Genomic DNA, 14,415 nt, shown 5'->3' with positions numbered 1-14,415 from the left:
GGATGGAATGTGAGTAGGGGGCCTAGGTGCTGTAGCTAGGGGTGCTGGGGGTGCAGCTGCACCCCTTGGCTTGAAGTGGTTTCCATCATAGCCGGGGTTTACATTTTGGTTCAATGGCTCTCAGCACCCCTACGTTGTTCCAGCATAGGGTGACCAGACATCCCAATAAAATTGGGATAGTCCCAATATTTGGGTGGTTGTCCCGCATCCCGACCGATCTTTGGTCAGGATGCAATTTGTCCCGATATTTCGCTCCGCTGGCAGCACTTGGCTTTTTTTTTCATGTTTTGCTCTGCCGGCAGACACCCCCCCCCCCCATGTGTCCCAATATTTTCTTCATCTCATCTGGTCACCCTACTCCAGCCCCCCTGGTAGGGGGGCTGGCAGAAATGGGCAGATTCTAGGAAATTCTAGAACAAAAATTGGCATAGGCAGAGTTACAGGTGAGTGCTAGGGACCGGGCCCAACTGTTGCCCACAGGTGGGCTGGAGCTTCCGCGGCCCCTGGCTCCCCGGGCAGGAACTACACCTCCCATGAGCACCTGGGCGGGAGGCGGGGCTTGGACCGCAGGCTCCGCCCCCGGCGGCGCCTGGTTGGCTGCGGCCGGGTGAGGTCAGGTTGTCGATGGTGACGGGGGGACGCGGCGGGGCTGCAGCCAGAGCCGGAGCCTCAGTCGGTGTCGGGAGCCGGAGCCGCTGGGGCCATGGGCTGGCGGGCGGGGGCCGCCGCTCTGCGCACCCAGCCTGCCGCGCGCTAGCGAGCCGCCGGGAAGATGGCGGAGAGGTAGGTGCGGGGACCCCCCCTCCCCACGGCACCTGTTCCCCCCGCGCCCTCCCCTCCCCTCCCCTCCGCCAGCGCCTGCCGCTCCCCGCTGCTGGGCTGGGGTCCGTGTGCCCCTCGCAGCCCCACCCCCAGCGTCCCCTTCTCTCAGACCCCCCCTCACAGCCCCACCCCCAGCATCCCCTTCTCTCGGACACCCCCCCCTCACAGCCCCACCCGCAGCATCTCCTTCTGTCAGACCCCCCCTCACAGCCCCACCCGCAGCGTCCCCTTCTTCTGTCAGACCCCCCCCCAGAGCCCCACCCCCACCATGTCCTCCCCTGCTGGGCTGGGGTCTGTGTGCCCCCCCACAGCCCCACCCCCAGCGTCCACTTCTTCTGTCAGATCCCCCTCACAGCCTCACCCCCACCATGTCCTCCCCGGCTGGGGTCTGTGTGCCCCCTCACAGCCCCCCCCAGCATCCCCTTCTGTCAGCCCCCCCCTCACAGCCCCACCCCCAGCGTCCCCTTCTCTCAGACCCCCCCTCACAGCCCCACCCGCAGCGTCCCCTTATCTCAGACCTCACCCCCAGCATCCCCTTCTTCTGTCAGTCGCCCCCTCACAGCCCCACCCCCAGCGTCCCCTTCTTCTGTCAGACCCCCCCTCACCGCCCCACCCCCAGCGTCCCCTTCTCTCGGACACCCCCCCCTCACAGCCCCACCCGCAGCGTCCCCTTCTTCTGTCAGACCCCCCCTCGCAGCCCCACCCCCAGCGTCCCCTTCTTCTGTCAGACCCCCCCAGCATCCCCTTCTCTCAGACCCCCCCTCACAGCCCCACCCCCAGCGTCCCCTTCTTCTCTCGGACCCCCCCCCACAGCCCCACCCGCAGCATCCCCTTCTCTCGGACCCCCCCTCACAGCCCCACCCGCAGCATCCCCTTCTCTCGGACCCCCCCTCACAGCCCCACCCGCAGCATCCCCTTCTCTCGGACCCCCCCTCACAGCCCCACCCGCAGCATCTCCTTCTCTCGGACCCCCCCTCACAGCCCCACCCGCAGCATCTCCTTCTCTCGGACCCCCCCTCACAGCCCCACCCGCAGCGTCCCCTTCTTCTGTCAGACCCCCCAGCATCCCCTTCTGTCAGACCCCCCTCAGAGCCCCACCCCCAGCGTCCGCTTCTTCTGTCAGACCCCCCTCACAGCCCCACCCGCAGCGTCCCCTTCTTCTGTTAGACCCCCCCCTCACAGCCCCACCCGCAGCGTCCCCTTCTCTCAGACCCCCCCTTGCAGCCCCACCCCCACCATGTCCTCCCCTGCTGGGCTGGGGTCTGTGTGCCCCCCCACAGCCCCACCCCCAGCATCCCCTTCTTCTGTCAGACACCCTCCCCAGAGCTCCACCCCCAGCATCCCCTTTTTCTCTCGGACACCCCCCCCCTCACAGCCCCACCCCCAGCATCCCCTTTTTCTCTCAGACCTCCTCTCACAGCCCCACTGCCACAGCATCCTCCCCCTGCTGGGCTAGGGTCCAAAGGCCCCCTTACAGCCTCAGCATCCCCTTCTTCTCTCAGACCCCCCCCCATCCCACCCTCACCGTGTCCCCCTCCCCACTGCTGGGCTGGGGTCTGTGTCCTCTCCCCTTACAGCCCCACCCCTACCGTGTCCCCCGCCTCATAGCCCTACCCCCACTGTGCCCCTCCCTGCTGAAACCCTCCCTCATAGCTCCACCGCATCCCCCTCCCCTCTGCTGGGTTGGGGTTCTTTGGGGGGGCGGGTCTGTGCTAGTGGTGTTGGGTTTTAATGCCCCCCCTGCTGTGGGGTGTGGGTGTCTGACATGCTGTGGGGAAGGGTTGCTGGGGGTATCTGAACAGGGGTTTGAGGATGTAGGGTAGTATGGGATAGGGGGACTGGGGTGAAGGGGCAAGTGCAAAAGAGGGTGGGCTGGGGTTGGGGGTATGTATATGTGGCAAGTGAGAAGGGCGTAAGGGTTGGGTGTTGGCACTCTGCACACTGATATGGGGTAGGGATGCATGTGGGTGTGTGCAGGGTATAGTGAGCGTACTCTAGGATGTGTGTGGGGGGGGGGTAGGGATGTCCATGAGGTGCTGGTTATTATGGGGGCTGTGAGGATATAGGGAAAGGGGGAGTGTATGGTTCAGACTCTTCACATTGTAGGGTCTGTTCAATGGTATTGTGATAAAGGGTGTGTGGATTACAGGGCTGCAGTGGGATGTGCTGGGGTGTATATTGGTATGGGGTAGGGCGTGTGCATAAGGGGGATGAGTTGTTTGTGCTGGAATGGGTTTTATTTTACATGTGTAGCACTTTCAATCCTCTGTCTTTCTCTCTACTGTATGCTGCTTAGCAGCTGTATTGCTACTGCTACTTCTCCTACTGCTTTCTGAGCCCTGCATTCTTGAGCTGCAAAAACTGCAGGTCTCCCCCCCTCGTATTATACCAGTTTAATCAACCCTCAGGTGACCTCTGCAGAAAAACCCACAGCTGCCATGCTCCTACACCTCATCTGGCAAACAGAGCTTGGGTGGCTTTTAGAAAAGCCATTAAAGGGAATTCATTATATAAGGTCCTAGGTGCATGAAAGCAGCAGGTGGCTTGAATGAGGCTATGCCTGTCACTGTGTTTACATCTGGCCCAGTAGTAAATAAGGCGTGGTACTGTGATTCAGTGCCATCAGCCCACCAGGTGTGGTGCTGTCTCTGCGTTTTTTTGTGCACCATTGACTGTGCCTTCCCATGGTAGCATGTGCCCAGATAGTAGTTGCACTGAACACTAATATAGCTGCACATTCATTAAAAACAGTGTGATTGCACTTCACTGAAAATCTGCTGCCTTCATTTGCACTGTTGCTATGAGTGCTAATTTCTTTGACGTGAGGGGGAATCAACACCCTTGCACTTGAATAATTTGGCTTAATTTTAGAAATGTCCAGCTGTGGGTTTTTTTAATATGGAGAGAGACAGTGTCTTGCAGTATAGCATTCATGGGTGTGACCTGCTATCTATAAGATTCATGCTGTGGCTGGACTGTGCTGGCAGGCAAAATTAGATCTGTTCTTATGTTGAATGCCTTTTTGTAGTACTGTTATTGGGATGTTAGGGTTTTGTTACATCATTGATTTTAATTGATGAAATTGCTTATTTCTTCTGCACTATTAACTATGCTCTAAGTGAACCATAAAGAATGGATGCAGGAGATTGGGATCAAGGTTACCCTCCTTCAATCACAGTGAAGCAATTGTATGGGATATGGCCATGTGAATCTAATAGATTCTCACTCGGACTGTGCCCTGGAGGAGAGCTGACTCCTCGCTGCAGGTCTCAGCCAATATGTGCTGGAGGGAAATTCCTTGGCTTAGTTTAAACTCAGTGCTAGTGAACCTCAGTCACTGCGGCTAGTGCACCTAATCCCATTTACACACTGGGATGGAACTGTTAGATTTTTTTTTCTTGGAACCCAGTGAAGTAGATTCTTCCAGCACCTCCTGGGGCAGAAAATCCTAAATATGTATCATTTAGGAGAGGGAAGCTAGCAGAGGAAGGCCCTCTGATTTCTGATCTTGTTTCAGTACCCAATACTGTGGGCAGCATTTCCTTGCCTATGGAATTTGCTGCCACTGGCGATCAGATGGGCCTAGATCTAGCCTCCCTGCAAGCCTTATTTCTTCCCATTAGTGGAAGAGCTGTGTGAAGAGAGCAGCCCTAAGAGCAGAAGGCAACTAATGAGGTTGATCCGGTTTGGGGAGTGTCTTAAAGAGGGAGGGGAGCAGAGTTGTGGTTCTTTTGATAGAACTGATGTTGCTTATGTAGAGGTGCATGAGGTACGCTTTCAGTAGTGTTCACATTAGTTACCTGTATCTATAGGGTGTCTGTGGCCTCTGGGTGTGCTCTGTGGCTTAAATATGGTAATAAATAATTCTAAATAAAAGAAGCAAAAATGCCAGTCTCGTGTAACTTGCAGCTTTGAAGGAGGTGAGGCCAGGTGGCTAAGAGCCCAGGATTTCATAGTGCATAAACAGATAAAATTTGGGTAAAGAGATGCACCCAATAGAAACACATTTAGCCATATCCTGCTGCAAGTGCTTTATTGAGAACATCCTGCTTTTGGCTACTAACAACCTTACTATTGGGACGATGAGTTTGAGTGATCTGTACAGGGTTGGGTCAGAGATGGAGAGGCTGGTCTTTAAAGTAAGTGGGGGCCCTAGGCCATTAAAGGATTTGTGGGTAGTGACCAACACCTTGAATTTCACCTGTGTGCCAGTGCAGGTTGCTAAGCATGGATGTGGTGTGTTTTTTCTCTTGTTCCATTCAGGAGAGCAGCTGCTCCCTGCTATAGCTGTAACCGCCAAGTGGCTTTCTTGGTTGGTTCCAGATTGACCCTGTTACAATGGTTAAATCTAGAAGTAAAGGAGGCAAAAGAGTGTAATCTTGGCCAGCCTTAGGAGGATTCATGGGTGTGGATGAGGTATATCTGGCCACCGATGAAGATGGCAATATAGAAGCAGTGAGGCATCTAAGACCCCAACATTATGGGGCATGTTGATAATGGTGAAGCTGATTACCTTATTTTATTATGCCTTTCCTTGTCACTCAACTTCAACCAGCTTGCTTACATTTAAGTCTGAGCTCTCCCAAACACCAAGAGGTTGGTGAAGGATGTCTGGGTCTGATGAGAAGAGTTTGAGCTGAGTATCAACATACCGTGGAGTGTAGCTACAGACACATTATATCCCTTGTGTCCTTTTGCATCTTAACTTGAATAGAGCCTTCCATATGTTGGTGAACTCCCATAATTAGGATGTCAGTCCTTCTCCCAATCCTACAAATCTAAGATGTTCTTTGTAACATTAAAGCCAAGGATCTTCCATAGCTTATTTAAAAGCTCTTCCCTGTGCCCTCTCCATGACAAGGTAAGATGACCAAACCAGGATGAGAACTTTAGATTGGTCCCCAGGGGTGGTGTGCAACTTCCCTTTTTATAGAGCCTCTCTGATGCAGGATTTGCCTTCTGACTCTTAGTTCCACAATATATCCATGTATATTTGCTCCTGCTAGAATCCATCAGTCCTTTCATAGGTTGTCACACACGTTCCCCTGATGCTTTTGGGACCCGTAATAAGAAAAGGGAAATCTAGGCTACCTGTCAGGAAGGAATATCCTGACAATGAGAACTATTTGGCTGTGAAATCGTTCCTCTAGAGAAGTGGTGGAAGCCCCACGTACTGCAACATTCACGTTTAGACTAGAAAATGTTCAACGTGGAACAATCCTGCCCTTCCGTGGGGAGATGGGCTACCATGACCTATTACTGATGTTGTCTTCCATCTCTAACTTGTATGATTCTCATGTGTTTAAATCTTTTTGAAGGTATCAGTGTTGTTTCCCACTTGTTGTCTATCAACAAATTTGGGAGCAGCTCAATCAGAGGATTGGGATTCCTAGGTTCTGTCCTTTTCACTGACTTACTCTGACCTTGGACAAATCATTTAAACTCTTTGTGATACCAATTTCTCGCTGTAAAATGGGTATAATGAACCCTGCCCACCTTAGCGGGATGCGGAGAATTAAGTAAATATTTGACTCTTTGAAATTCTTGGTGATAGAATAGTGCAAGGATTAGCATACTCATTCCACAGGCGCATTCCTACTTTAGACAGCTGACCAAATGAAGAGCAACATCCTTGGCTCCAGACACTGGTGAATTCTCTCCATTCAGAGCCGTTAATATTTACAATGATCTGTGTTTATGATCATCTGTCCAGTTTGCATATCTATGTTCAGGCTGGCCAACCTATAAATCCGTGCCAGGAATTTCCATACCAGCATGCCTAAAGAGGGATACTTCAGTCCTGAATAAGGGTTTTACTTTTTAGCATCCTTGTTCAGAAGTTTTGGCCTCTGTCGGGATTTTTGTCACAAGTTTAAATTATAGTGTAGGTAGAATAGATGTGATGTCTTCATCAGCAAGTAGCTTGGTTTGGGATGATTTATTTTATGTACGATCATGCAGGTTTTGATAACCCATTCCATTTGATAACTATCTATTTGTGATAGTCTCCGTGATTTTACCAACAGTAAGACTGCACACTTGTTGGGTTATACCCACTCCTTTCTGCAATGGAGGGTACCCCTCACATTTTAAGGTGATTTAATAACATGGTGATGTGTGGTATTTTTAAAACAGAACATAAAATTTTCAAGTGTCTGGGCTGATCCCAGGTGTAAAACAAATGTATATGTTAGTGGGGTTGCCAGTTCCCATGCAGCTCTACTGATATTCTGGGCAATGGTTATGAATCATTGGGGCATGATGATTAATTGGGGTGTAAGATTTTATGCTTAAAATCACTGTACAATGATAGTGGTTATATCATTCATCCCATGCATTTTTATAACATATTTATTTGGACATGTTCATGGCCCCCGAAGGTAAATATTATAGAAAACTTAATTCTTACCCCTGATCCATGTCCCTTGATGAGGTTTTTCTCTGCTTACATTCTGTAATGATCCTACAGTTTCCTCTTCCCTTTAGTATGTTTAAAAATAATTTGTTGTTCTTCTCTTCAGCAACCATGCTCTCCCTCTTGTATTTTTTGCTTCAGTGATTATTACCTTACATGCTCTAGATAACTCATTGAACTTTGACTTCTCCTTTTCCTCTTCCATCTCTTCTCAAAAGATTTCTGCTGTAATACTCTTTTCATTTTGCTGCTAATCCAGGATGGCTATTTTTAATCCCCTACTTGCTTTCTTGGCAACTGGGATAAATCTACTCTAGGTGCTAAGTGGAACCACTTGAGTATTTTCCAGGCAGCATATACACCCTGCCCTTTAAATTAGTTGTTCCTTTTTGAGTGCACTTGTACAACTTCTAACACTTGCTTTCTCAGAGTTCTACCTTTTCCCCCCTGTCTGCTTCAGTCGAGCAATGAAAAAACTGCAGCACTGTATTGCTGCTACCATGTGTTTCTCATGGAGTTAGCAACTGCTATGTTTGTTAGCACTTTCCCCTTGCTGGCACCTTGGCTTCCCCTTCAGAAAATGCTCTTGCCTAATAATTCAACACCATCCCTGCTTTCAGAGTCATTAGCTTTTCCTGGCTGGCTGTGGATTTTCCGAAAAGTTAGGCTATGTCTACACTGCACTTTCATCAGTAAAACTTTTGGAAAAAACACGCCCCTGACAGACAAAAGTTTTACTGATGAAAAGCGCCGGTGTGGACAGCGCTACCGCCCCTCATTGGGGGTGGTTTTATTTTGTTGGCAGGAGAGCCTTTTGCTGCAGATGCAGAGCAGCTACACTGCGTACTGTACAGCTGTGCCGCTGTAAAGTGTGCGGTGTAAAGAGAGCCGTAGTCTCAGGACAGTCCCCTTCCCTTGATGGCTAACTCCAAGGCCACCTATCCCTGTGGGCTTGTAACACCTTTGCAGATGCTAGATTCAGCCAACTAAATCTGACTCACTTTTCTAACCTCACTATGTTGAATGTATTCTGTGTATGCAATGCTATATGCTCTTGTATTCTTCTATTGATGTAGCGCAGTTGGGGACTCTACTCTTGGATAGCAGCTGCTAGCTGGCCTAGTGGATAGTAAACCCCCCTCCCCCCGGGATATCTAACCTGGAGGCCTTGGTCTCTGTAGTGAGGTGGCCTGGCTCCCAGCTGCACCTGAGGGGGCCGAGCCAGCACAGCTGCCGAAGTGGGCGGAGTCACCGCCGCCTGTCCCCGCCCCCCAGAAGTCAAGGGGTGGGACAGGAAGTATAAAGTCCTGGCCCCAACGCTCAGTTGCGGCCCGGCTGCTGGAGAGGACAGACGCTGGTGCCCGAGCTCCTGCTGAACCGAGCCTGCCCCGAGCCCGGTACCCTGAGGAGGACTGGCCGAGCCTGCCCCGAGCCCGGTACCCTGAGGAGGACTGGCCGAGCCTGCCTCGCTCCCGCGATCCAGAGGAGGAGTCGAGCCCACCCGTGTCCTGAGGAGCCGATGCTGGTGGACCCCCCTTCCGAAGCCACGACGACACAGGTACCAGTGGAGGGGGAGATTGGAAGTGGCCCGGGGATAGCCGACCCCAGTCTGGCTGCAGCCGACTCTGAGCCTATGTCAGTGTGTTGCGGCCAGGATCCCCACTGACTGCAGCGGATCCATGCCGCTGCTAGGGCCCCGGGCTGGGACGCAGTGGAGTGGGTGGGCCTGCGTCCCCCCTGCCACCCCCCTCACGGGTGGCAGTCTCCCCCTCACCCCAACGCTCAGGCGTAGAAGCCTGGACTTACCAGTTCCGGCTCAACCCTGCCTGAGGGTCTGAGTCCTGTGCTGGTGTTGCTGCCCCGCCCTTAGCTAGGGCTTGGGCATTACAAACTGAACTACTGTTTGTTTGCTCAGCCCCTGCCTGAGGGTCTGAGCCCAGGACTACCGTTTGTTGCCCCGCCCTGATCTAGGGCGTGGACTTTAAGACTGAATGGCTACTCAGCCTCCTGTAGTGAGGCGGCCTGGTTCCCAGGCACCCCGAAGGCGAAGAGCGACCCCTCACCTGACAAGAGGACCCCTACACGGACCCTTACAGTCTCCTATATTCAAGCCTCTTCCTAGCCCTCCCAAAGAGCCTCCCTTACTCAAGAGGATGTTATCCTGAGCAGGCAGGCTTCCATCCCAGCAGGTGCTCTGGTTCCTCGGGGACCTAAATTCCTCCTGCTTTACAATACACTCTCAGGGGACTGGCTCTCCTGTCTATACACTATGCATCTGATGAAGTGGGTTTTAGCCCACGAAAGCTTATGCCCAAATAAATTTGTTAGTCTCTAAGGTGCCACAAGGACTCCTCATTGATTTTGCTGATACAGACTACATGGTTGCCACTCTGAAACCTGTCTATACACTCTATATGAACATTTTGTTAATATTTAGCTTTAAAAAAATCAGTAGAAGCAAACAAGCAATGTGGGCTCATTAAATATAAGGTATAGTAAGCCAGTGGCACATTTTTTTAAAAAGAAAAAAAAAGCAAAACTACTTTTAAAATGAGAAATGTATCAATTTTGACTATTGGTTAACATTTCATAAAACTTGTGGCAAATGAAGCCTGAAATAGACTGTCAGAATGAGAAGCCTTTGCTTATTGTATTTTACACACAGCGTGATCTAGAAAATTTTGTTCTTGAATTGAACACTGATTGGTAGTTATATTTCTGGTACAGAGCAGAGCTATATACGTTTGGCAGTAGGGAGAGAGAACTTATTGAGGACATGGGGGTTAAGTGAAAAGACAGCAAAATGATATCTGGATATTAATGCTCCGTAGAGGGAAAGGTGGCTGTCTTTCTTCTCTCCCTCCCCCTTCTCCCCCCCCGAGTTAATAGTTATTGTGTACAGTTGAGTTTGAACTGATTGGTGTAAGGGTGGCTAACCTGCTATGTTTATAACTGTGCAGTGCCCGCAGGCTGCCCTCCTCTTTCTTATGAGGGCACAACACAAAAAATTCCCCTTCTATCAGTAGGAGACAAAGGGATATGATATTTCAGAAAAATCTCTATCCAACGGTAAATTCTTGTAACTATTAATGCTTTGTGCTTCTCTAGCACCTTCCATCTGAGGCTCTCAATGCATTCTACAAATGTTCATTTAGACTCTCAACACTCGTGTCACTATTATTCCCGTTTTATACATGGGGAAAATAGAGAGTGAGGATGACCCTGTCCAATGTCACACAAGAATTACATGGCAGGGCCAGAAATAGAAGAATCCAAGTCTTCAGATTGTCCTAGGCCTTGACCATGAGATCACTTTTCCTTTTCCCTACTGTTAAGCATTATGATGAATCTTCTGCATTTAAGTTAAAGTGAAACATTGCAATGTAGCATTTACAGAAAACAAACGTGAATCTGTGTCCATTTCTGCTGCTGTCAGATGCATGTGGTCTCTGGTATGCCTTTTGTGAGATGATGACATTTCTCTGTTAGCCTCATTGCATTTTTATCGATCTATTTGCTCTGTGCTCTGCTCGAATGTAAATGACTTGAACAGGCTACATGTTTGGAAATCCAACCTCTTTACCATCTAGAAATGTTACTAACCCTGTGAGTTGAAGGTACATTATTATTTATTGATTTCTATAGTACCTCATGCAAGCTTGAAAGCACTTCATATGCTGTAGGCAGGTAGCATGTGAAGAAATTCTTTACCTAGTAAAATGCAGCCATCTCCAAGGGGGAAAATGGCAGCCTTTTCTCCAGACCAGAGTTTATGATGGGAAGTCAAAAATGCTATATTTTAAATGGGGGAATTCAGGTTGTCAGACTGTATTTACCCATATCAGAGTTTGTCTAGAACACTTGCTGCTCTTAGGGAGGGAAAAATCTCTAATGACAAATGACTGCAACTGGTTTTGTCTCTGAAAAACAGCAGCACATTGAGTTACATGCAGACTCAGACGGAAGAGTGCTACCTATTAAATTGCTGGCCTCACTTCCTGTAGCATCTTGGGTATTGTTAGCTTTCCATCTAAATCCTGACCTGGCCCAATCCTCCTAAATTACTGAACTCTGAGATCACAGCCCGAGGTAGCAGCAAAGAATCCTGTGGCACCTTATAGACTAACAGACGTTTTGCAGCATGAGCTTTCGTGGGTGAATACCCACTTCTTCGGATGCAAGTGGTGGAAATTTCCTGGGGCAGGTATATATAAGCAAGCAAGAAGCAAGCTAGAGATAACGAGGTTAGATCAATCAGGGTGGATGAGGCCCTGTTCTAGCAGTTGAGGTGTGAAAACCAAGGGAGGAGAAACTGGTTCTGTAATTGGCAAGCCATTCACAGTCTTTGTTTAGTCCTGAGCTGATGGTGTCAAATTTGCAGATGAACTGGAGCTCAGCAGTTTCTCTTTGAAGTCTGGTCCTGAAGTTTTTTTGCTGTAGGATGGCCACCTTAAGATCTGCTATTGTGTGGCCAGGGAGGTTGAAGTGTTCTCCTACAGGTTTTTGTATATTGCCATTCCTAATGTCTGATTTGTGTCCATTTATCCTTTTCCTTAGAGACTGTCCAGTTTGGCCGATGTACATAGCAGAGGGGCATTGCTGGCATATGATGGCATATATTACATTGGTGGAAGTGCAGGTGAATGAACCGGTGATGTTGTGGCTGATCTGGTTTGGTCCTGTGATGGTGTTGCTGGTGTAGATATGTGGGCAGAGTTGGCATCGAGGTTTGTTGCAAGGATTGGTTCCTGAGCTAGAGTTACTATGGTGCGGTGTGCAGTTGCTGGTGAGAATATGCTTCAGGTTGGCAGGTTGTCTGTGGGCGAGAACTGGTCTGCCACCCAAGGCCTGTGAAAGTGTGGGATCATTGTCCAGGATGGGTTGTAGATCCCTGATGATGCGTTGTAGGGGTTTTAGCTGGGGACTGTATGTGATGGCCAGTGGAGTCCTGTTGGTTTCTTTCTTGGGTTTGTCTTCCAGTAGGAGGCTTCTGGGTACACGTCTGGCTCTGTTGATCTGTTTCCTTATTTCCTCGTGTGGGTACTGTAGTCTTGAGAATGCCCGAGGTAGTCTAGCAGAGCATATGGCACATGTACCAGGTTTAATGTCACTAAAGTTTCACAACCTCTTCTTCAGTAACTATATTATACATTTAATATATCCCCCTGGCTGATTATACAAGCTTCCTGTATGCTATATGATTCTGCTTTGAGCCTCATCACTTATTACTCCTGAGGGAATTCTGCACCAAAAATTAAAAATTCTGTGCACAATATTTTAAAATCCTGCAAGTTTTGTCATTGAATAAATGCAGAGGCTCCAGCATGGCAGTGGGGAGCACAGGCCACTGGCTGTACGAAGGTGGGAGATCACCCTGCAGCACCCCCACCCCTGGGACATGGACTCAGCGGTGAGGCTGTACCTGACCCAACACAAGGCCTGGGCCTGCCCCAGAAACACCCTGGGCCCTGCCCCTCTGTGCCAGGTGCACCAGGTGTGGGACAGGCAGACTCAACCAGGCAGGATCCAAGTGTAGAGGGGCTCAGTGTATGGGGAATCCAGGTGTGGGAAGAGAGGGTTCTATGTGGGACAATCTGGGTGCAGGCAGCTCAGTGGGGGGTCTAGGTGTGGGGGATCTGGAGGTACAGAAGCTTGGGGGGGAGGGTTCCAGGTGCAGGAGCAGTGGGATTCTGCAGGGGCTTCCAGGTGATGTGGCTGGGGCTCAGCGGGGGAGACTGGGTGCTGGGGAAGTGGGGCTTGGTGGGGTGGGTGTCTGGATGGGAGCTCAGGGTGGTGCAGGGCGTTGGGATTCGTCAAGGTTGGGGTTTGAGTGCAGGGAGCTGGGTGGGGTGGGGGTACAGAGGCAGGGGGTCTGGGTGCAGGAGGCTCCAGGTGCAGGGGTTGAGGTTCAGTGGGGTGGGGTTTGGAGTGCTAGGGGCTTCTGGGTATATGGGGTGAGGCTTGGCAGGGATGTCTGGGTATGGGAGGTCTGGCTGCATGGGGGTTGGAAGGATGGGGGAACAGTGACAATGACCCATTCCCCCCCCTGCAGCTGAGGAGTGATGGGGACAGGAAGCAGAGGAGGATGCTGAGCTTTCTGCAGCTGAGGGAGGTTTGCAGGGAAGAAGTAATCCCATCCTCTCCTGCCTCCAGCCTAGCCGGAACTAGCAACTGATCCTGGCTCAGTGCAGGAGCAACTGGCCGGGGTGTCCCCAGCCCCGCGGTGATCTACCTCTCTGCCAGCTGTTCAGGTGCCTGAAACAATGTACCTGCGCTGCTAGGGAGTGGTGTGTGACTGCTCTTGCAGCTTTCCTTTGCTTCCCTGTCAAAGTCATTTTTCTGCAGGTAAGCAAAGAAATCGGCAGGGGACATGAATTCTGTGCACACGTAGTGGCGCAAAATTCCCCCAGGAGTAACTTATATACTAGTATAAACTATGCTACACATGTGAATTTCCTTTTATGCCTACTTTTGAGTGCATGTGTGCCACAGAGCTGTCATCAGATTCCCCATTACAAGCCCACTGCAACTGCTCTAGGTAAAAATCATTGATGTATTAATGTTTGATTACTCTGGTAATATTTAATGTGGCTGTAAATGTTTAGAAAGGTTTCCAGGCAGGAAAACATCAAGCAGAAAATCAGTGTTTGATAGATGCAGAGCAATTGAGTGATTTGTAAAGTGTGTGTGTATACACACACATCTGTCAGGCCAACAGGCTCAAAGATCACATGTGGCTTGTTTAGTCTTAGTGGAGAAAAGATGGCACTTACTGAGGCTGCTGGACCCAGACAGATCCTGTGGGTCTCTCTGGCTCTCCAACCATCTGACGAAACATCCTATGCTACTTAGTTGTCACATAAGATCTTAAAGTCCTGGCCAGAACTAAGAGTGATGGAAAGCGGTGCCTGGAAGCTGCAAGAGGAGTACCACTGACTTTTATTTATTTTATTATTTTTATTTGTGGGGCTGACTAATCTATACTTCTGATCATCAGTTCCAACAAAACCCAGCCAAACTTCCAAGGGATTTAGGCACTTCCACATTGGAATTGGTTCAGGGCTGGGCCTTCCTTTCAGGAATGGGAAGGCAACTTGGATCTCAGGGCTATGTAGTGGAGTACTTCCACTGTACACAGGAATTTGTCCCTCTTGTGGAAAGCCCAGTAGTGTTTCTTG

The 14,415-nt window shown here is 50.2% G+C and overlaps 1 protein-coding gene across 6 annotated transcripts in view; it reads left to right on the top strand.

Annotated features, from left to right (window-relative positions):
- The first annotated feature begins 644 nt into the window (after nt 1-644).
- The window catches only part of ARHGAP39 (Rho GTPase activating protein 39), a 377,904-nt gene continuing 364,133 nt past the window's right edge, over nt 645-14,415 (top strand). For 4 of the 6 annotated variants that reach the window (XM_045004343.1, XM_045004344.1, XM_045004342.1 and 1 more), the window contains exon 1: nt 645-783. In XM_045004343.1, the coding sequence (XP_044860278.1) occupies nt 773-783 (11 nt within the window). In that variant the 5' untranslated portion in view covers nt 645-772. Of the gene's footprint in view, nt 788-8,775; nt 8,796-14,415 lie in introns of those variants that run through there. The other 2 variants (XM_045004346.1, XM_045004349.1) reach the window with 2 other exon arrangements.

Source organism: Mauremys mutica, chromosome 2, assembly GCF_020497125.1.
Source record: "Mauremys mutica isolate MM-2020 ecotype Southern chromosome 2, ASM2049712v1, whole genome shotgun sequence".
Taxonomy (NCBI): Eukaryota; Metazoa; Chordata; order Testudines; family Geoemydidae; genus Mauremys; species Mauremys mutica.
Note: the sequence above shows the minus strand (reverse complement) of the source record. Positions and strands in the feature narration are given on the sequence as shown.